Raw genomic sequence first — 23,452 nt, forward strand, 5'->3', positions numbered from 1 at the left:
ATCACCTCCCTCCTGCAGGAAGCCACACGGGTGTTGGCCCAAAAGCGAGCTTCAAAGGAAAAGCTGCCTTTGAAGAGGAAATCGGCAACACTTGGGAGAGGGGTTGTACATTGTTCAGGCAGACAGGATGGCACTTGGGACAGGAGAGGGGAAACCAGTTGCCAAACCAACTTTCCTGGGTAGCCACACCTCTGGGTTGGTCTAGGAAGCTCTGCATGCCAGCAGAGGTGACCTGCCAAATTAGAAATTGGCAGAATGGTGCATCCTGAGATGCCCACATGCCACACTTCACAGGAAATGGTCATCAGGTGGGAGGGAATCTGGTAGCATATTGGCTACCAAGTGCATCCTACCCAGCGGGCAATTTTCTGAGCATAAATAGGGCACCCATGGCACCCCGAACTAGAATCTTGACTGTACTGAAAGAAGGACTGAAGAATGGCTGCCTTGCTGCACCGTGGAACCAGTAAAGAGAAGATGCACCGTCGTGGACTGCACCTGTTCCACCTGATAGCTATCAAAGGAGAGGGACTGTGCCTGTTGTGTCCTGCTTGAGGAGAGATCATTTCCAGAGCCCACCTAAAGCCAAGAGATTCAAGGGTCAGTCAGCTGGCCTACTCACAGCACAGGCACACATCAGCTGAAATGTCCTAAGTTTTCAACCCACTGCCAGCTGCCGCCGTGTAGCACCAGGGACCTGTCGCACAAGGTTGCACCTGAGTTTGCTGAGCCCGGGAGGGTTGTTGAAGTGCAGCTGCGACCTCCACAGAGGGCAAGATATCGACCCAGGAAGGATTGGCCCGTGATTGTAATCCAATGGCAACTGGGCTTCTTCCAGCACAGAGAGGACTTTAAGGGACGTTCACCCTGTCACCAGGACCACTTCAACCCCTGCATGGACTGAGGAGTAGTTGTAGCAAGACTGCATCGCATCCACAGCATCCTTTGAGCATCTTCAGCATCCTCAGGATCCTTCATCCCTTGCATCACGACCACTTCCATAGGAAAGCCCTACAAAGGATAAAAGTGCTTAGCACTGATTGAGGACTGCTTCACCTGCTGAGGGCAATGCTTCTGAGACCTTGCTAGTCCCCTCGACTGGCTCCCTACTGGAGTTGACCACCTAAAGTTACTCCAAGTACCCGCATTACACCTAACCCAAACTTTTGTAGTGGAAAAGTTTCTGTGTGTCAGATTTGTCAAATTTACCAATGCTTGTTTGCGGTTACGTGAAATACTTTCATTTACTATACCTTGTAAATTCTATATCTATGGAACCCTCTGGTGAATCTTTTCTGTTGTGGTGTATGAAAAAATATATTAAAATGTAAACAATTTTTATAAATTGGTGTTGGATTTCTGTTGTGTCTTGTTGATTTCTTCTTCAATTGTTTTGAAACTGTTAAAATGCTTTACACTTGTTCCTTTGTGTAAGCCTTGCTGCTCCGGGCCACAGCTACCTAGTGTCCTAAAGAGGTTGGTAAGTGTATTATAAGGTGAGGTCGCACAACCACTTTCCTCACAACCAAGTACAGGAGCAACGTAATAATTTGCAGTGTGGGGAAGTGGTGGTGTGGTTGCTCGACAAAGTAGAACCAGGAGCGATATGATCACCAGATGTTAGAGTATTCAACAGAAAACAGGTTAAAAAAAATTGCATTGACATTGTCAGCAACTTCATCTTAATGAGCTGTGTCAGAAGTGAACTTCAACAATTTTCAATAGTCTTTATTGCACTAAATAGGAAACTCTAAAAATGAAAACTGACTATGAAATGACTATTCATGCTTACCCTGTTGTTCCCGCGTGCATCGGTGATGGTGTAAAGGGACTACAGCCTACTGCGGCACATGACTGTTCATGCTTACTGCGCTGTTCCTTGCTGCAGCTTCTGTGATGGTGTAAAGGGATGACAGACCACTGCAGAACATGACTATTCATGCTTACCCCTCGGTTCCTTCCTGCAGCTTCAGTGATGGTGTAAAGGGGTGACAGACTACTGCGGCACATGACTATTCATGCTTACTCTGCTGTTCCTTCCTGCAGCTTCTGTGATAGTATAAAGGGACGACAGACCTGACTGTTCATGCTTACGTTCCTGTTCAATCCTGCTGCTTCAGTGATGGTGTAACGTGACGACAGGCTACTGCTGCACATGACTATTCATGCTTACGCTGCCTTTACTTCCTGCAGCTTCGGTTATGGTGTAAAGGGACCACAGACTACTGTGGAACTTGAATATTCATGCTTACCCCGCTGTCCCAACCTGAAGCTTTGGTGATGGTGTAAAGGGACCACAGACTACTGCAGCACATGACTATTCATGCTTACTCCACAATCCCTTCCTGCAGCTTCGGTGATGGTATAAAGGGACGACAGACCACTGCAGAACATGACTATTCATGCTTACCCCGCTGTTCCATCCTGCGGCTTCGGTGATTGTGTAAAGTGACTACAGACTGCTGCTGCACATGACTATTCATGCTTACTCCGCTGTTCCATCCTGCAGCTTTGGTGATGGTATAAAGGGACGACAGACCACTGCAGAACATGACTAGTCATGCTTACTCCGCTGTTTCATCCTGCAGCTTTGGTGATGGTATAAAGGGACGACAGACCTGACTGTTCATGCTTACGCTCCTGTTCAATCCTGCTGCTTCAGTGATGGTGTAACGTGACGACAGGCTGCTGCTGCACATGACTATTCATGCTTACCACAGCTCTTACTTTCTGTAGCTTTGGTGATGCAGTTTAGAAAAAACAGATTACTGTGTCCGAGTACCATTCTTCTGTTTTACCACTCTAATATGAATTAAAAAATTTACATCTAGCACATGAAGCGGACCTGAAAATAATTTAAGTTAACCGGACGACATTTATTCGTAGAGGGGTACTCCAGGTACAGTGACTTGCATGGTTTTTTTCCCTGCTTGTGCTTGTTAAATGTATACACTAACCAGAACATAGTTGTCCCTCTTTATTTTAGGAAGTGATGTTCATAAAACAATATTGTCAAGGCTTTTAAATCGTTTTTGTCTTTGGTTCTGTTCTCTGCATCTACCATAACATGTTTGTTGGCAGATTGCCTCTGTACATGGTATGTTTTGGCCGGTGTATCATTTACTATTAGTATCCTGTACAAGTCTACTGATATAGCATTTGTGAAACCCGTACCTATTATGATCCTTTGCAAATCCTTTCCCTGGTCTTCTTCACACGTGTAATGTTGATGCTACTGTCATTAGATCAAATCTGATGCATATCTGGGCCTTCCATGTTGCTGGGCTTCTTTTTCTATTCAATCGTATTGATCTTTCCTGTGAATCGAGCTCTGACAGTTGCATATTTCTCTTTCAGGACAATGTTTTAAACATCATTAATCAGGTCATGGAGGAATGTATCAAGGATGAGCGAGCAAACCGTGACTTTTGTGTTAAGTTCCCAGAGGAAATTCGCCATGATAACCTCGCGGGACAACTCTGGTTTGGTGCGGAGGTAAGACACTACTCCAGTTGTTTGGTAAATGTAGTGTCGAGTCTTGTGTTTTGTGTTAAAGGCTATACCCCCTAATCACAAGTTGAGGTCCCCGTCACTCCCCTTCACAGTAGTCGCAGTATACATGCCACTGCTAGGAGGCGGGGCATGTATACTGCTTTGGAAGATTTGATAGTTTAATATAAACATTAGTGCATGTAAGATGGGGAAGATTTCAGAATATTTTAGATCTGCTATGCGAGTTAGATGTAGTTGTCTCCTGGCCTTCTCTTGTTGTAAGCCACTTAGTGGATATGGCAAATGTAATCCCCAATATATTTTTCTCCCCTACGGCCATCGGGACAAAAATATTAATGACACTGTCCTTTCGGATTTTTTGGGCCTTGGTCAGTGAACAAAAGAAAAAAAAGGTGTGTAATATGGCAGTGTCTGGGGAGCAAGTCAAAGATTATTATTATCTCAGAAGGTTCTTCCTTGTTATTTAGAAGGGAGCTAGCATGTTAGTGTAGCAGGCTCCCAGGTTAATGTACAAATGAGGGCTACTCCTATTTATCAGTTAGTATCGAGGTTTTGTATTCTGCATGATTGTTGATGTATGATTTGAAGGCTAGATTGCACCTATTGTAGTACAGTAGATATGGGGATTAGTAAGGTCAGAGGAGTTTACAACAGAAAATAGGTTCCCAGGATCAACTACAATTTTCACCAACCCGCTAGACACCTATGCTCCTCTTCACTCGCCCTCGCGCCCCTCTCTATCTGCCGCACTTGTAGCGGTGACTGCTCCTTCTCCTACATCGCAGCCAAGACCTAGAACGATCTTCCACTCCAGCTCCATATGGCCGCCTCTCTGGCAGACTTCAGAAACAGACTCAAGACCTGGTTCTTTGACAGAGACACAGCGTCCAGATCCCCCAGGGGTGACAGTGCACTTTTACAAATGTTGATTGATTGAGTGACAAGCATACCTAGATCATGACACTACTCTCAGAATGGAAACAGGAGGGAGACTATTGATTCACTCTTCAATCAGTGTAAGTCTGTCATAGCATATGTGCAAAGTGGTCAGAACATAAGCTATTTCTGATGTGCCTCGGAGCTTACAGACCTCCACAGACGCTAAGGTGATTCACGGGGGAAGGCTGCTGCTTCTTTCACTCTGGGACTGCGAGGACCAAGGGGCCCATCGCCAACTACATCAGCCTCACCTGGTTGCTCTTCCCGGAGCCGCCTCCCTGCACTAGACTACGCCTCGCGGCCCCCGCTTCGCGGGAGCCGCTCGTTGTTCCAATCAGGATAAAAGCTTGGCTAAGCCCCCATTCGTGCTGTGTGCCTCGGAGCTTACAGACCTCCACAGACGCTAAGGTGATTCACGGGGGAAGGCTGCTGCTTCTTTCACTCTGGGACTGCGAGGACCAAGGGGCCCAGCGCCAACTACATCAGCCTCACCTGGTTGCTCTTCCCGGCACCGCCCCCTTCTTGACGCCCATTGCCAATAACTTGTTACGCGCCAGCGGAACGCGCGCGGACCGGGGCGAAGACCGGGCAAAGAGCGGGCCGTTTGTGGCCGTTTGTGGCCGTTCGTGGTCGGTTGTGGTCGGGGCGGGCCACTTCCCTAAAACGGGCCGCCTCAAACGAGTCACATAATTTGCTGGTACTGTGAGTCCACGCGCCATTGCCGACTGGTGAACTGTTTATACAGCATTGGTTGCCCACATTTTGCGCTTAAACATTGTAGTGTGTTCTGGACATATCTAGTGAATTTTATCTTCTTGTTATCATCGGAGGTTTATCTGTTTACCACCTTTTTGAGTTTGTTTGTTTGCTCTCTCCCTAAACCATGACCTCCTTAAGGTCTGGCAGGAAGGTGGCTAGGGGCAGCCTAGGGGGTCAAGTTACAGGGACCCTTGATAATTTTATTACTAGAGCTGCTCGTGTTCTTGAACACGAGATTTTATTAACGGAAAAAAGATTGTCCCTAGAACTATCCGCTAAAAGATCTTCCCTTGGCAATATTATGTCAGCTGTTTCGCCTGAAAACAGCCAGCCCCAACCTCCTTCCAATATGTCTGGTAATACCTTAAATGCACCGCCGGACACTTTTGATCATTGCCCGTTGGTGGATATCCACGAGATAATTAGTACCCCTGATACTAGCGGTGATCAAACCATTGATAGCACTTATATTCCACCGTCCACCTTCGACCAGCAATCTACTGGAGCAAAGACCCAGGCCCTTAAGCCCAGGCACATCCCGAGTAAAAGGAAACGTACGGGAGCCCCTCCAAAGGGGAAAAGAGCAAAAACCTCTAAAGTGTCTAACCCTCATAAATCTGCACCTACCTGTGAAGCTCCCAACTCTACTACGTCTGCTAGTTCCCATTTGGCATCTGGTAGTTTGAAGTCCCCGCTCCCTCCCTCTGTTCAATCTAACGCAGACCCTTCTACCTCCGATTTTCTCAAGCCTATAGAGAAGTTATTTAAATCACTACTCCTCCCACTATTAGAGCGAGTTACTCGTCTCGCCACCTCACTTGAGAAGTTAGAGGGTATGGTATCTGCCAATACGTCCCTGCTGGAAAAGATTGCAGTGTCTTCCACTGATCATGCAACTTCCTCTAACATAGACATTGCCGATAAATCCAGGCTTGCTTCCACGGCTCTCACACCCTTGGATGGAGCATTACCCAATATCCCGGCTCACAATGTCCAGGCGGTGGATGTTCCTCGCCTCCAGGTCAATATTGAGGTCCCGAGAGAAACAGATTGCAATATCAACACTGCCATTAATACTAACAACATCTCTACCAGCAAGTCCAGCTTAGAGGATGTTGACTCCCTTCAAAATTTCCCATCCATCAATCTTCCACCCGAGTCCCAGCCTTATACTATTATAATGGTGGGTGTTCCTCGGCTCCCTCAGACAAAGCCAGAGTGTCATAGTGAGCTGAAGAACAAAGTCTCACACTGGTTAAATACCAACAGGCCTTTACCTGCTGGACTACGGGCTGAAATAATGACCGTTCGTAGGGTATGTTGGTTGGGCAATAGAGTCAAACAGGTGGAGGGAGATTGTGTGATTATAAATTTCCGTGACCCCAGGGCTGTTAGGCATATCTGTTCTTTTTCCAATACCTTGAGAGGGACCGGCATATCTACAGTGGATTTGTCATACTTTTATCCACAAAAACCCCCTGCCACAATACGTGACATGTCCTTTGCTTGGGAAAGGGTTAATAGGACTTCCCACCGTCAGACAAGGCCGGATTTTTATCTTCCACTGTCAGATTTTTATACACCCTTGAACTCATTAGATGGGGTTGACTGACAGCTACCTTATCGGGAAAACTCGAGTAATTTGTGGGAAGTCTGTCTTGGTTCAGTTAACTCCGTGCAAACAGGGAGTGGTGGTTTACGGGGGGCCCAAGTTGGCTTGGTTACTATGTCTCCTAGTACCCCGTTTCTTCAACTAATTAGTCCATCTCCCCCCCTCATTGATCCTTGCTCAACCGAAAGTGAGACTAGGGGCCCCATTAATATTGCATTTACCCCAACTACTAAGGGTCCCGCCCCTGCAGCACCATGTGCCATGCCATCCAGCTCTACGCCCCTGACCCTGGTCTCGTGGAATGTTGCGGGACTTAGTAGCAGGGTATCCTCTGAAGAATGGGTAGGCTGGGTTAACACCCATGATATCCTGGTTTTCCAGGAAACCTGGGCTGTGGACCCGATCTATCTTTCCGGGTTTGTAAACTTTTTCAAGGGGGCCACCCGTGGCACCAGGGGCCGCCCGTCTGGCGGGCTCTGTATATGGGTTAAGCAATCCCTTGGGTATTCACTCAAGGAATTAGCTATTGACAGCCCTGACTTACTAATTATCTCCTTGCAACACAACAACGATCCCGTAGTTTTAATTATAAATGTTTACAACAGAGGCCTCCCTGGTGGACGTGGTACTAATAGCTTTTTATTATTAGATGGGTTTCTGGACACTATTGACATATACACCAATGTCTATATTGTGGGCGATCTAAATTGCTGTTTTGAACCTCTGCTCTCTACTCTTGACTCATTAACCTGGGAAGTAGATGCGATTTTAAATATTCCCCCTCTTGATCTCCCTCCTATTAAGAGGTGGACAGAGTCTGCGACACAGTGGATGGGATTATGTATGGAGCGGGGATTCAGGGCCGCCAATGGGAGGACCGCCTCTGATAAGGGTGGAAAGATGACTTTCTCAGATGGCCGACGTTGTAACAGCAGAATTGATTATGCCCTTGTTAAAATCGAGTTCTGGTCCACATTAAGTGATATGGCGGTATTAGACCGCCCGGAGAGTGACCACAACCCGTTGGTTTTAAGTCTTTTACTTTGCCCAGCTCATAGATCCAAACCCTCTGAAATAGTGACCGCGGAAGCCGTCTTAACCAATGATCAACGGCGTGTACGCTGGGACAAGGTTGCAATTGATGTTGAATTATTGTCCGTGATTAGCTCCAAGGTATCCGGTGCTCTGGTTGACTTACAGTCTCTTCAGAACACTGAGGATGTTGTTGGTAAAGCTACACGCATACATGATCATCTTTTCACTGGCCTTAAATCTCTTTTCTCAAAACCTTGTAAGGCCAAGAAATCTGTCACTCTAAAACCATCTACTTGGTACAATAAAGCTTGCCGAGAATCATTTAGCAAGTTAAAATCTGCTATTGCTAACAAAGATCCAGATAATGCTAGACTGGCTAGGAAAATCTATAACAAGGCTAAAGCCAAGGCCAAACAAGAGTGGGACAACGATCACTGGAACAACCTTTTGGCTGCCAGCAAGCACCGGAATCTAACCCTCTTCTGGCACATTGTCAAGTGGGGTAACTCCCAGAACAGCCAGGTCCCTACCAATCATGTCCCTCCGGACGCCTGGGTGACTCACTTTGAATCCCAGTTCTCGGTTTCCCCACAGGCTGAGGGGCCTGCCCCAGCTATAACCAGGGACCTTTCCCTCTCCTCGACCCTAACTTTTGACTGTGCGGAGGTTGAAAAGGCCTTAAGTAAGGTTCCAAGTGGTAAGGCGCCAGGCATGGACTGTGTTCCTACGGATCTCTTTAAATCTGACCCAGTGAATTGGGTGCCTTACATCGCACACCTTGCCAACGCCGTAGTCAGAGGGGCCGATATTCCTGATTCTTGGGGGGGGGGCCGAGATTCTCCCCATTTTTAAAAAAGGTGATCGCTCATGCCCGGGGAACTACCGCCCAATTAGTCTTATTGACTCGGTCCAGAAAATTATCGCTAGAATGATCTTGGCACGAATCCAGGCTTGGATTGAGCAGGAGGATATCATCTCTCCTCTCCAAGCAGGTTTCAGACCGTGTACCAGTACCATCGACCAGGCATTCAAATTTCAACTGATTGTCTGGAAAACGGTCTATTTGTGTGGCGGTACTTTATACGCTGCCTTTGTAGATCTTCGGTCAGCATTTGACCTAGTCAATAGGACGAAACTTTGGAGCGTATTGGCTGAGCTAGGGCTTGCTCCCGATCTCCTGAATATCATCATTAGGCTCCATGACAATAACTATGCACAAGTTCGCTGGGGGAAACAGGGCCAGGTCACTGATCGGTTCAGGGTCAATCGGGGTGTCAGGCAGGGGTGCGTCCTTGCTCCCACCTTGTTTTTATTGTTTATTAACAGTGTTGTTATGTATTACTCCAACACATCGACGGACGCCCCAACGTTGGGAGGTACTAAAATTCCACTCCTTATGTTCGCCGATGACACCCTACTTCTCTCCCAGACCCTATCTGGACTACAGGCGGCACTCAATGTCTTCACGAATTTCTGCTCTGATTTTGACTTGTCTGTCAATGTGTCCAAAACCAAATATATGGTTTTTAACAAAGGGAGAGGTATAAAGGGCCATGTCTCCATGGACAAAGCCTTGCTTAAACGTACAAATGTTATGACCTATCTAGGGGTAGTTTTTGAAAACAAGTTGGATTGGAGGCCGCAAATTGATGTTCTATCTCTAAAATTTGCTCAGCTTTCTGGTTGCCTAGTTAAAGAACATAAGCAATCCCAGTCGAGAATGATAGGCCCCCCTATCAAAATCTTTAATGTGAGGATCAACTCGGCGATCCTTTATGGCGCTGAACTATGGGGTTTCGCTGATCTTTCTCTTCTGGTTAAGGCACAATATAAATTTCTCAGATTGCTCACGGGCCTTCCATGCTCTACCCCTGTCAAACCCCTCCTGTTGGACCTCGGCTGTCACTCGTTTGAAGACATTGCAAGGTTCAAGCCATTGGCCTTTTGGAGGCGTTTATGGACAGTCCCTGAGCTGGACCTCTATGCAAAGGCCTTTCTTGATGTGCGATCTATCCTGGGGGCTGGCAATATTCCCTGGTTCAAACAGACTAAACAACTCCTGGAATCTATGGGGTTGGGCAATCTATGGACCGATCCAGCCAACAACCCCTTTCCCTCTAAGAAAGACTTTAAGAGCCTTTATTGGTCAATGGTGCAGCAGAAACATATTAACTCAGCCACTGCAGAGTCCTTGACAGGAAGGTTCCTAGCCCAAAAAAGAATTCCACTCCTTGAAGCTTACTGGGACACCATCACCAGACCTTGTGACAGGAAACTTTATCATCAATTTAGGGTAGGCACACTTCCGACCAACTCTTTCACCAAAAAATGGAAGGGTACGTCTAGCGACTCTTGTAAAAGTTGTCTTGACTGTATAGATTCTGTTGGCCATATCTTTTTTGTTTGTCCTGTCTATGCTGCACCCCGAGCTAAATGGCTCAAACCATTATGTCGAACTCTGGGCACTAGACAAGGGTCAGAAGCACTTGAAATGTTGAGATTTGAGCCTAGTGAATATGTTGTTATTGCTGTTGCTAAATTTTTGGCTTGGGTTTGGTTTATTAGAAACAAGAGGCATTAGGGTATTGGATTATTTTTAAGTATTCTGTTCATGTTTCTCTTTTTAATTATGTATTTTTATAATTATGTATTTTTTTTATGTATTGTAACTGTCTTTTATGATGTAATACATCGATAATAAAGACTAATGAATGAATGGAATGGCTATTTCTGAAAGTTAGCTGAAGGAAGTTTATTGCGTCATTGAGAAATCTGTTCAAAATGTGTCTCTACTCTAGATTATAGAATGATGCAGGATTACTATCCTAACCATGCCCTCTTGAAACCACGTTTCGTACAACCAGATAGAAAGATGTTGCTTGTAGTGAGTATTAAGAGGAAGGCAACAGTCTTTCTGTTGAAATGCAACTAAGCAATATAATGAAGAAGAAACTATAAAGTATAAAGGAAAGGACAAATCTCTGCTTTTGTACGTAAGCGTGTTGGAATAAATCTTGTATTTTAAAATGTTCTTTGTAGTCTAAGCTGCCTTAATGAGGTGGATGCTTCAGATATAAACTATGTCAATATGTTTTTTTTAATTGGCACTTGGTTTACTGAGAGGTAGGAGAGATTAGACAAACATGGAGGGAGAGATAAAGGTAAAAAGTAGACAGACCAAGAAAAAATGTGGACAGTGAGGGAAACCAGCGAGGCAGGGTGGTAGTGAGAGGGAGGTAACCACATGGAAAAATATGCATAGGCATTACGTTTGAGATGCAGTGATCCACAGCAGAATAAAAGAAACACAGGTGAGGGTGTGGCCGTGGGGATGGCATGGTGGAGAAGATAGACAAGACTGACAGAGTTAAACAAAAAGGTATAGACGAGAAAGGGCAGATGACGGGAATAGAACTGAAAGAGGCACAAACGGAAGGGGAGAGTAAAAAGATCTAGAAAAGAGACCGTGATTATTGAAAAGAGACATGGAGAGTGAGAAGCGAGTCAAAGAAATGCCTAATATTGAGAGGGAGAGAGGAGAGTTAGAAGGAGACATACAAAGGAGGAGAGAGATAAATAGAAGATATTTGGGAAAGAAAAGGGCATCTTGGGTGAATCATACAGAGATAGAAGATAAAGGATGTACAGGGAGAACAAAGGCTTTGAGAGCAGCAGATATGTGGTGAGGGGTACGAGACAGAGTGAAAGATGGAGAAGTAAGGAAATAGCTGCGAGACAGAATAAGCGAGGAAGTAAAAAAAAAAGTAGAGGTGTAAGGCCCGATATAGAATATCTCAGAAAATATGGTAGAGATGTTTGGCTCACATTTTGCCGCAGCCATTTCCATGGTGTTTTGTACATGTGCTTAGACTTTCAGGAATAAACATCTGAATCCTCATTACATCAAGTATCGCCTTGGAGCAAAAATCTGCTGGAGCCGTTTGTGATAACTTTTCAGAGGTGTGTGGTGTCCTGGGACACCTCCTGGTATTAGCTCTGTGGATTGTAGTAATTGCCATTATTATTTTGCTCTAGTGCAGAAAAGAACAGTTTCTGATAAAGACTTCTAGCCACAGATTCCTTACCTTTGGATTACCCCTAGGCGTCAACTAGACTGGACATTTTTTCATGAGCAGTACCCCTGTATGCCCGTAAGTGGTCGTTCAGCTCCGCTTGGTGCCAGTGGCATTGTCCACACCGGAAATGACATTTACGGTGCCTATATAGGTGCCACCCAGGCGCATTTGCGTCCGTTCTTTTCTTTCTGCTCCAGTCAGTTTAGATCTGGTTAGAGCTTCTCCTTAGTCACTTTTTGACTAAGCTTTTTTCGACATTTTGTTGAAAACTTTTGAGTTCTTTAATGTTCTTTTGGTAAACAGGTATAGAAACAGCTTAGGGCGCTCTGCACAGTGTATCGGGGGAATGGTAGATAGAATAAATTACTAGCGATGCTACTAGGAAAGGAAGGGCTGGTTACCAATACAACCCCAGTTTACCCTTGAAATAAGGGAAATACAGCAAACGCCAAAACTCCGATCCGTGCACACAAAGAAGTCCAAAGTATATAATATAGTTAAACACAAATGTTAAAGTTTTTTCATTTATTCCAGAGAGTTCTGTTCGGCTCAAACGATACCCAATTCTGTTAAGACCTTCTCGTCCTCAAAAAAAAGCTTTGCCGACAGCGAAACCACCTTTGGAGTTACCTCCTCGACATTCCTCGTTCCATCATCTACGATAACCTTTTTCCTGTCTGCGCCTACACCGTCGACGAGGCCTCCGATGACGCCAACATCGCCTCTGTTGACATCTCTTGCCTCGACGACATTCCCGCTGCCGACGATGCCCCGTTCTCCGATGCCACCTCCGTCGACCACTTCGTCAGTGACGACATTAGTTCTGCCGTCGACGGCTTCGACAATGACTACACAGTCGTTGACAACGGTTATGTCAACATCGACGGTGTCTGTTTCACCATCGACGAACATCTCATCGACGCTGCAACGAAAAAGGCCTTCTTCATTGCAATTCCCCCCAATTTTGTCATATGGGTTCTTGTCGACGATCCTGTAGACGAGAGGTTTTTTACCAAGACCCTTCTTACATCTCTCCTATGCCTCCTGGTCAATGTTTGGAGGAATCTGAGGATGATGGGTTGTTAAGTCCGGCCCGCAGCCCTTCTCAACTCCACATAAAATATCAGGAGGGGGAGGATGAGGATGACTATTATGGCACACATTACCATCAACCTATGGAAAGGCAACAGGTGTTGATGCCTCGTCAAGAACCCATGATACAAATGCCTATGGAATTAGTACAGGATTTAACAGCAATGCTGCAGGATTACCACACTCGCTTCCCTTCTGCAGCAGGTTCTGTTTAAAAGCAAACGTCTCCCCCGCCTGCTTTAGATTCAGCAGCACCTTCAGTACCCACCACGGAGGCTCAGGATCCTATGATTGTGCCACAAGATCAGAGAATGCAGGATGATGATGATACTGTTGCTGAGGAAGGGGAAATTCCTAAGATGCCTACTACAGTAGATGAGTGGGAAGACTACTTAATTCTGACACCTTCTCCGCCGGCTCCTCAAGCAGTTGATTATCCTCCTGAGGATAGTGGGGGTTTTCATGATATTATGGAGAGAGCGGCAAATCGATTCCATCTTCCCATGCCTGTTAAGCAGTATGACTGCTTCTTGTATGGTTTTAAGGACCAAAACAGAAAATCTGTGAGAGCTATTCCCATCATATATCATACCTGGGAAGAAGGTGTAAAAATAATGAAAAACCCCTTTTCAGTACTGGCAATCCTCCCCAAAATCGACAAAAAATACAAGGCCCCTGACGATGCACCTGCGTACCTGGCAGGACAACCTAAGCCAGATTCAGTTATTTCCCAGGCTGCACAGCAGAGATCTAGGAATCCTTCGGTGCCCATTACTGCGCCACCCGATAAGGATGGAAGGAGGTTGGATAATATTGGGAAAAGATTTCACCACCATGGCGGGTGCTTCAGTGCGTGCAGCAAATTCCTTAGCCATGTTAGGTAGATACTACTGCCAAATGTGGTCAGATGTTGCACCGTACCTTGAGTTTTTGCCAGATGATAAAAAGCAAGAAGCACAGAAGATTCTGCTTGAGGGAGAAAGGGCAGTATCTGTAATCATAGACATCTCTGTGGATCTATCTTTGTTAGGTTTTCGGCAACTAGCTGGAGCAGCAGTTCTCGTCGCCAAGGATGGCTCAAGTCTACCACCTTTTGTCCTGAGGTGCAAAGTAAGATCCTAGACATGCCATTCAATGGGGACGCACTGTTTGGTAAACACATTGACGATGCCTTACAGGAAATCAAGAAGGACACGACTAAAGCTTTGGAAACGCTCCAGTAAAAGAAGACACCTTTTCGAGGGGCCAGTGGCAGAGGGTCTTATTCCTTTCGAGGAAGCTATCAGAAATACCAGCCACAGACTTAACAATATATAGATATGGTCATCAACCATAACAGTAGTATAGAGCCCCTCCAGCTGATGCTTACTCCAGACAGCAAAACAGGAGAAAGCAGCCCCCTCAGGGTAGAGACAATGCTATAAAGCAGTGACACTTCACCAGCACCTGCATTAATTCGGCCACACATCAATCCCAGTGCCACAAATATTTCTTTACATTTCGACCAATGGAGAAAAATCACTTTGGACAAATGGGTTCTAGACATAGTAAAGTATGGTCATACCCTGGAATTCATAAAGATCGCACCGCCTCATCTGCCTCTAAAGAAGCCTCCACCTCATCTCAAACTTCTCAGGAAGAAGCCATGGTTATGCTCCGGAAAAGAGCTATAGAAAGAGTGCCTCACTCTCGGGTGGGAAAAAGTTTTTATTCTCGTTTCTTTCTGATAAGAAAGAATTCGGGGAGTGGAGGCCAATTCTAGACCTAAGAAAATTTAGTATGAAACAGAAAAAATCCTTCCGCATGGTCACTCTCCAGGAGATGCTGCAGCTTCTTAATCACGCGTACTTTATGATGACATTAGATCTGCAGGGTACTTATTTTCACTTCCCTATTCATCCCAAACATCAAATGTTTCTCCGTTTCTCTGTGGCAGGTGTTCATTTTCAGTTCAGAGTTCTCCGGTTTGGTCTGCGGTCAAGTGTCTGGCTCCAGTTGCTGCTTATCTTGGGCTACAGGGCCTGCAGCTGTTTCCTTACCTAGATGACTGGTTAGTGAAAACACCATCTTTTCGGCAAGCCTCGAAAGCAACTTCATTTGCCTTCAAATGTTTCGTTCCCTGGGGCTAACTCTCAATTTTCAGAAGTCAGTCCTGCATCCGTCACAAAAGACGCTTTTTCTCGAAGCAGTCCTAGACACTATCCAAGACAAAGCATTCTTGTCCACAGAAAGGAAAGCACATCTCATTTCTCTTGCAACAAATTTAAGAGGAAGAAGGTTCACTCCTGTGAGACTGATAAAATCTCTACTGGGCATGATGTCCTCTGCAATTCTAATGGTACCTTGCACTTGTCTCAGAATGAGACCCATACAGGAGGAACTAGAAAATCAATGGCTTCAGGTGACCGGATAGTTCGACCTAGTGTGAATAACTCCACTCATGCATTCAGCTCTGCTTTGGTGGCAGCGCTCCAACAATCTCTCAATAGGGCTATCTTTCCTTTCTGGGACGCCAGCTTTCGTCCTCACTACAGACTCTTCTCTAGAGCTGACCTTCAAGAGCTCCGGATATGAGGCAAGTGGCCCACAGCGCTTTCAAAAATACACATCATTTTTCTGGAGCTTCAAGCCATTTCTCTAGTCTTGCAGGCTTTCCTCCCAAGGATTCAGGGTTCCTCGGTTCTGATAAGGACAGACAATACCACATGCATGCATTACCTGAACAAACAAGGAGGCACATGCTCCCACATCTTATCGCAGGAAGCACAGGAAATATGGAAGTGGCTTCTCTCTCACCAAATAACTATCTAAGTGGAACATCTCCAAGGAATGAAGAATAGTCTGGCGGACACCTTATGCAGGACTTCCAACTCTTCCCACGAATGGGGAGCTGGATCAGAAGGTTCTCGAATACATCTTCCAGATTTGGGGTAGGCCCAACTTGGATCTCTTCCCTTCCAAGATCAATCGGAAATGCCAATTCTTTGCCAGCTGGGAGCTAGAAAAAGGTTCATGGGGAAAAGCTTTTCTGATGAGGGGGACAAGGATCTTTGCCTACGCGCCCCCCCTCCCCCCCCCTCTTTCCGTTAATTCCAAGGCTTCTGATGAAATTGGAAAGAGAGCCATGCCGAATGATTCTCATTGCTGCACGTTGGCCACGCCGGCACTGGTTCACAGAGCTTCTTCTGCTCTCAGAATGCAGACCTTCTCGCCTTCCAGTATGGCCAACACTGTTAACATTGAGCAGGGGCAGATTCTCCACCCACATCCAGCCCCGCTGCAGCTACATGCATGGTTACTAAACTTGCTGAGTTCAAGGAATTAGACCTGCCGCAAGACTGTGGTAACATACTTTCCAAGGCAAAGGCACCGTCCATGGTTAAAACGTACACACTCAAATGGAAGCGTTTCTGTTCATGGTGCCTTCGTAACAATGTGCACTCACTTGAGTATTCTTCAGATAAAATTTTACCTTATCTGCTCTCTCTGGCTAAATCCGGCCTTATGTTAAAATCTATTAAGTTACATACTGGCCGCCAGCTCTACTTACAGACAAACCTCTGGAGGTTTATCTCTTTGTTCAAATCGACTGCTAAAGCAGTTTATGAAAGGACTTTTCAGAGTATATCCTCCTGTAAGAGCTCCTCCTCCAGAATGGAGGCTTAATCTGGTTCTGGCGTAATTTATGAAACATCCCCATGAGCCGATTCAGAGAGCTGAACTCAAATAAATTTCTTGGAAAGTTGCGTTATTGTTGGCTGCCAGGAGAGTCAGCGAAATTCAAGCCTTCACAATTAAAGAGCCTTCCCTTCGCTTTACTAATGAGTGTTCTCCTCAGAACAAATCCTACATTTATTCCAAAGGTACCATCAACTTTCCATTTTAATGAGACTGTTATTCTATGAACATTATTTCCTAATCCTAATTCCCCTGCTGAAAAGGCAAGTCATACACTGGATATAAAGAGATGCCTCAAATTTTATCTTTCACATACTAAGACCATCCGAACATCTGATAAACTGTTTGTATCCTATGATGCGCAAAACCAGGTACGGCAGTGACTAAAGCAACAATTGCAAGACGGTTTGCAGAGGCTATTCATTTTTGCCATACTAAGCAGGCAGTCCGCTTTCTGTCAAACCTAAGGCTCATTCCACGAGAGCAGTGTCATCCTCCGCTGCGCTTTTTGCTGGAGTGCCATTGGATAAAATTTGCCATGCCCCAACATGGAAGAATATGTATACATTTACACAGCATTACTGCCTGAATTTTGCTACGGAGGCGGAAGCAGCTGTAGGACAAGCATTCTTACGTAATCTTTTCCAATAAGGTGAGTCTCTGTTTTGGAGGTGATTAATTATTAAATGCTAAATTCAATGTATTTGCTTCACAAGTAATTGTTGGTTTATGTACTCTATATTCATAAATACTTATTGTTCATATTGTCATACATATTTAGTGAATATGTACATGCATATCTGTTTATGAGGATATCTGTTTGCCATTCATATGATACCCGCCATCCTCTAATATTAAAATTGTATAACTGCTAGCTATTCTGGTGAAACCCCGAACCCGGTCCTAGGATGCTTGTTTCCAGTCCAGGGAGGACCTGGCCTGGCAGTTCGGGCTGGACTGTTCCCATTGAGCGCAGGGTCAAGACTGATTTGCGTATGGCTGTGTCCAAATTGGAATGGCATGGTGAGCAAAAAAACGATGGATTTAGGCCCAGATCTCTGTACTGGGTGAATGTATGACATTGTTCTGCATTGTGTCCATCGATTGTTCTTTTAGCTAATCTGATTCAAGCATGTGAATCTATAAAAGGTCCAATACTGGATAAGAAAACTAGTTATTTACCTGTAACTTCAGGTATCCAGTATTGGTATTTTTCATAGATTTACATATGACCCACCCTCCTACCTGGAGAGGCTTCCCTTATTACTGATATATCACTCTTGTCACTTGTGCTAGACAATCTGAGGGACTTGCCTCGCTGTGGAGTGTTCTAGAGGGTGGTAGGGCCTGATTTGGCTGTGTTTCTACTTTGGTTCTTTTTTACAATAGGACAGGGATGGGCTACTGCAATGGCTTAATGTATTACTGCTAATGTATATATATATATATATATGTTTATTTTTACCGTGTGACGCCCACCTCGACGGCGGGGATGATTCAGGTATGTGAATCTATGAAAGATACCAATACTGAATAACTGAAGTTGCAGGTAAGTAACTTGTTTTCTTCTCCACCATTTCCATTTTTCTGCGGCTGCCTGATCAGCCATCCCTCTTCAAATCCCAAATTGTACATCGGTTTCTGGAAGGTTTGCAACATTTGTTTCCACCTTCTCCATTTATTATGCCTCATTGTAACCTCAATCTTGACCTCACTTTCCTTGTGTACACACCCTTTGAGCTACTGTACAATTGTCCTCTCAGGCTCATTACCATTAAGACGGCCTTCCTGGTTGTAATAACATGTGCCTGGAGGTCACTGAGCTTCAGGACTTGTCATCCATGCATCCTTTCCTTGCCATTTATCCTGACAAACTGGTGTTTCACACAAGAGCCCCCTTTCTTTCAAACGTCATCACTTCATTTCATGTAGGCCAATCCATCACCTTGCTTACTTTTTACACTCCTCTGTATCCCTCCAAAGAAGAGGAGTGACTCCACCGTCTGGACCCAAAAAGAGCGTTTTTGTTCTACCTTGACTGTACACAAGAGTTCCAGGTGGTTGACCAACTCTTCGTAGGGTATATCAGAGCACAGAAGGCACAGGCTGTTTTGAAAAGGACCATCTCACTATTGATCGTACTGTGTATCAAAATCTGCTACGCATTAGCTAAAAAGCAACCCCCAGTGGCCTTGTGTGCTCATTCCACCAGAGCTAAAGCTGCAACAACCTTGTTAGCTTTCTGAGTTCTAGTCCTGGATATCTGCCAGGCAGCAATGTGAGAATGTCTGCACATGTTTACCAAGCACTACTGTCTGGACAGTCAGGTCGGTAGGGATGAACACTTTGCCTGTTCAGTCTTACAGGACTTCCTCATGTCAAATCTGTCCGCAGACCTACCTCCGGGGAGGTATTGCTTGGGTATCTATTTAAAGGTAAGGAATTTGCAGCTAGATGTCCCTATCAGATGATCAAGTTACTTATCTTTAGTAATGCCTTATCCGGTAGAGGCTCTTTCTAGCCGCAGATTCCTTAATGACCGACCCATCTTCCCCACTCTGCGATTGGATTTCTAGGGAAGGTTTTTTTTCCCCCTTTCAGGGTGCTAGTTTTCCACACCACTGTACTTTGTGGTTTGCGCTTGGGTCGTCCGCGCGCCTGGTTGGCGCTTGTGTAGGCACTTCGAATGTCACTTCTGGTGCGAACGACACTATGCGGAGCCGAATTACGCCCCCTAAAGACACACATAGCGGTACTACTCACAAATACATTTCCGAGGGCATTTCAAAGGTAAGGAATCTGCAGTTAGATAGAGCCTCTACCAGATAAGGGGTTACCCCTAAAGGTGGTAAGTAACTTGTTCATCTGGACTACTGAACATTTTTCCTCTCCAGGGCATTGCTGAATGATTTTAAATGTCTTGGCTAGAGGAGTAGCAATTGAGGCGGTCAGAGGAAGTGGGGTAAAAAGATTAAAGGAGATGGAGCAGACATATAAATGTGAGAGGATGGTAAGGAGAGGAGAGACTGAAAGAGAAGAGTCAGAGAATAAGGAACTAAGAAATAGATGGGATAAAGATAATCTGAGGTTTATGACCTGGAAAGAGCAGGGTAGGGCATATCAAAGAAAGTTAGAAATAACAAAAAAAAATTTAAAGCTTTACATGAAAATGGAATGTGTCCTACCTCACAAGTTGCACGCTGTACTCTTTAATGTGGCAGAATAGTTTGCCTACCGATTCCCCTTGGGGTAGAACACTTTAGAGAACTTTCCAGATAGTCTGCCTCATCAAAGCAAGTGAATAATGAATTGATACATTTTTAAAACATGTCTGAATTCACCAAGTCACTGTTCCCAAAATGTTACCGTTTACACATTTCAAGCCTTTTTTTTCAGCCAAGTAGCTCTCAGTGACTGGGGTATGATCATGCAGAGGCAGGGCCTCTAATTCACTTTATTCAAGAACGAAGTAAGCTCTGTTAGTGGAGGCCTAATACATCCACCACCTTCCCTTGTCGTTCTCTTCACCAGTACCCTTTACCTGAATTACTATTGAAGCCTCTAAATATGCACTCTTTTAAAAATACTCTAAACCCACTGGTTCAACAACAGTACCCTACATATTTTTGTGACTGTCATAGAGGAAAGGCTTTTGGAACAAGCATTAGGAAAACCAATAGCTCTTATCTTTTGCAGGTATAGGCTTTGCCAATGCTTTTTGAAAAAAGCAATTACCTCAAAGTGTGCAATAGAAGGGTAAGTGCTAGAGAGTCAAATGGTAAAGAGTTTATATTCTAAGGGAGGGACAAACATAGGAGGGACAGGCAAGGACACGGAGAACCTTTCAATAAGAAGCAAGCAAATAAGAATAGCAATGAAGCCACCCAACGGTGAGCAAAGTAGGCTGATTGAAAGCCCCTGCGAGTTCTTGGTGAGCCCACAGTCGGCCTTTTGCAACCATAAAGCTTGTGCTGCCTTGTAGACTGCACCTAGAAAGAGAGGTGTAATTATCCAGACATGTTGTCCTCAAAATTGCAACTTGTTTATGTATCTGTCTTCGGAAAATAAGTACTTATCATCCTCAGTCTTTCCAATACTCAATGTTGGGCCCTTTTGAGTGCTTTAATGTGTTTACAGGCATACAGGTGCCATTTTCTTGGTTTCATTTATGCTCGTTTCCACGGTGCTGTGCACAATACCAAGAAGCATAGGATATGCTTGCAAGGTCAGGGACCTTCAGTAAAAAATTATTTAGAATTTTAGCTAGTGTTAATAGTGTGAGGAAGAAAAGTGACCTGGAAAAGTGGTGGGAAAAAGAAAACCTCCTTCCAGGTTAACATGACAAATACGAAGGGATGAACAGGTATAAATCCGTAATCTAGGAAAGCTCAATTTCAGGAGCTTTAACGGAAAAGGAGTAAACGCATGCATGCAAATTTATGGAAGAGTGTCTCAAGGAGGGCTTGGGAGACTGAGTGGAAGTGTGATAAGATTCTCAGATGGAAACGATCGTCATGGGCAAGAACATGCCTACATTAGACGACTCTGCAGACAACGTAAATGCAAAACAGAGGCCAACTGATCAGACCAGATGATAGGAGATGAGATAAGGGAGGTGAGCGAGTAGAGGCAGCTTGGGGAAGGGGTAATAGCCACTTTGTAGATCAATGGCAGAGCAGCAGGTGATATTATCTCCTATTTAGAAAAAAGAAGTAGAAAGGAGCAGATTCTAACTTGCTCTCACTGTAAGTGCTACTTCTTCTCTCCCCAACTCTGCCTCTTTTGTATCACGCCTGCTGTCACCATCCCTCCTACCCATACGTACTGCTGCTATGTCCTCTCATCTTCATACATGAGGCACCTCAACACCACGGGTTGTCCTCTTCCAACAAAGGTCAAGTTTATTCCTGATACCTTCAGCATGTTTTCTTTTCACCCACACACCTCCAACCCTATTATTACCATGTACCCTAACAAATGCACTTGGCGCTAGAACAAGAAAACGTCCTTCTCAACATGGTATCTGTGCTCTCTTTAATCTAGATCACCTCCACTGTTCTGAGAAAGGAACATCCATGCTCAGGTTTCTCCTTATGAACAATAAATCTCCGTCTTATTGTGAAAAGAGTCTTGCTGTGGGTCCCCCCTGCTTCTTATGCCCCAAAATTGCTTTCGGCTCAAGAGAGGCGCTGGCTGGTATGTGTCTACCTTTCTCTGTTGGATTCAACATTTCCAAGAAGGAAGCGTGAACACAGGCAGTGGACCTGAGCGCAAACACAGCTCCCACATCGTTCATCACCTGTATTAAGTTTTGTTAATGGACAATATTTTTTATCCTTGTGTGCACTTCTCTATGTACACCTCCTGGCCAAAGATGCCTCCCTCAGCAGGGAAGTATAATACAAGAAGCAAGAGCTGCACCACACGAAAAACAAAAAAAGTGAAATAACACAGTAAAGTATGGCACAATTTGAAAATGACAATTTCTGCACGATCCAATTGCGTTTCTTCCTTTATTGTTGTATCATGTCATATTCATGAAAAAATCAGTCAACGCGTTTCGTCCGCTAAAACATTGGACTTCTTCAGGGCAAAGAAGATATTAAGCATCAGTTCCATACCATCCAGTGGTCGAAAAATATTCCTCAATGTATGGACCAGAATGAAGCATCTGTATGATATGGAGGTAAACAGCCACAGTTCTGGCAGTATATGAGTCAAGAGAACATCCAAATGTCATTAATAGCTGCAGTCCATGCAGCTAGCAGATCAAAAAAACATTCCAAGGTCGATGTACAATTTCCATTAATATGTGGCCCTTGAACGGGGAATTATCCACCCTGCCGGCCGGGGAACACGACGTCCACTTCGATTTTGCTTGCTTCATCTAAGTGGGCGTCGTGTTCCCCAGCCGGTTTTCCTGACCCTACTGACACCAATCGCAGTGCTTTCGGCAGTGTGGAGAATTGCCGCAAGAGGTCCAGTGTTTTACTGGACGAAACAGTAAAGGAAGAAACGCAATTGGATCTTGCAGAAATTGTCATTTTCAAATTGTGACATACTTTACTGTGTTATTTCACTTTTTTTGTTTTTCATGAGGTGCAGCTCTGATCTTGCTTTTGTGTATTATATTTCCTAGAAGGACTCCCCATTCCAAAGAGTGGTTCTTATTTAGGTGCTTGCACCTTGAGGTCCTGAGGCAAAGGAATGAGGGGATGTTCATAATAATACATTTTAAATGAAGTAGAAACAAAAGGTTTGGAATTGACAACTCTCATGAGAGAGAGAGAGAGAGAGAGAGACAGAGAGAGACAGAGAGAGACAGAGAGAGAGAGAGAGAGACAGAGAGAGAGAGAGAGAGAGAGAGAGAGAGAGAGAGAGAAGAGAGAGAGAGAGAGAGAGAGAGAGAGAGAGAGAGAGGAGAGAGAGAGAGAGAGAGAGAGAGAGAGAGAGATGGATTGAGAGATGGATTGAGATGGATTGAGATGGATTGAGATGGATTGAGATGGATTGAGATGGATTGAGATGGATTGAGATGGATTGAGATGGATTGAGATGGATTGAGAGATTGAGATGGATTGAGAGATTGAGATGGATTGAGAGATTGAGAGATTGAGATGGATTGAGAGATTGAGAGGATTGAGAGATTGAGAGATTGAGAGATTGAGAGATTGAGATGGATTGAGATGGATTGAGATGGATTGAGATGGATTGAGATATTGAGATGGATTGAGAGATTGAGAGATTG

At 44.8% G+C, this 23,452-nt stretch overlaps 1 protein-coding gene across 2 annotated transcripts in view; it reads left to right on the plus strand.

Moving 5' to 3' along the window:
- Positions 1-23,452, plus strand: part of ZFYVE28 (zinc finger FYVE-type containing 28) — a 932,593-nt gene that overhangs the window by 478,158 nt on the left and 430,983 nt on the right. For both annotated transcript variants that reach the window (XM_085642546.1, XM_085642547.1), the window contains exon 3: positions 3,358-3,495. In XM_085642546.1, coding sequence (XP_085498672.1) covers positions 3,358-3,495 — 138 coding nt within the window. The remainder of the gene's footprint in view (positions 1-3,357; positions 3,496-23,452) is intronic.

The sequence above is a fragment of the Triturus cristatus genome, chromosome 2_2, assembly GCF_964204655.1.
Source record: "Triturus cristatus chromosome 2_2, aTriCri1.1, whole genome shotgun sequence".
NCBI lineage: Eukaryota > Metazoa > Chordata > Amphibia > Caudata > Salamandridae > Triturus > Triturus cristatus.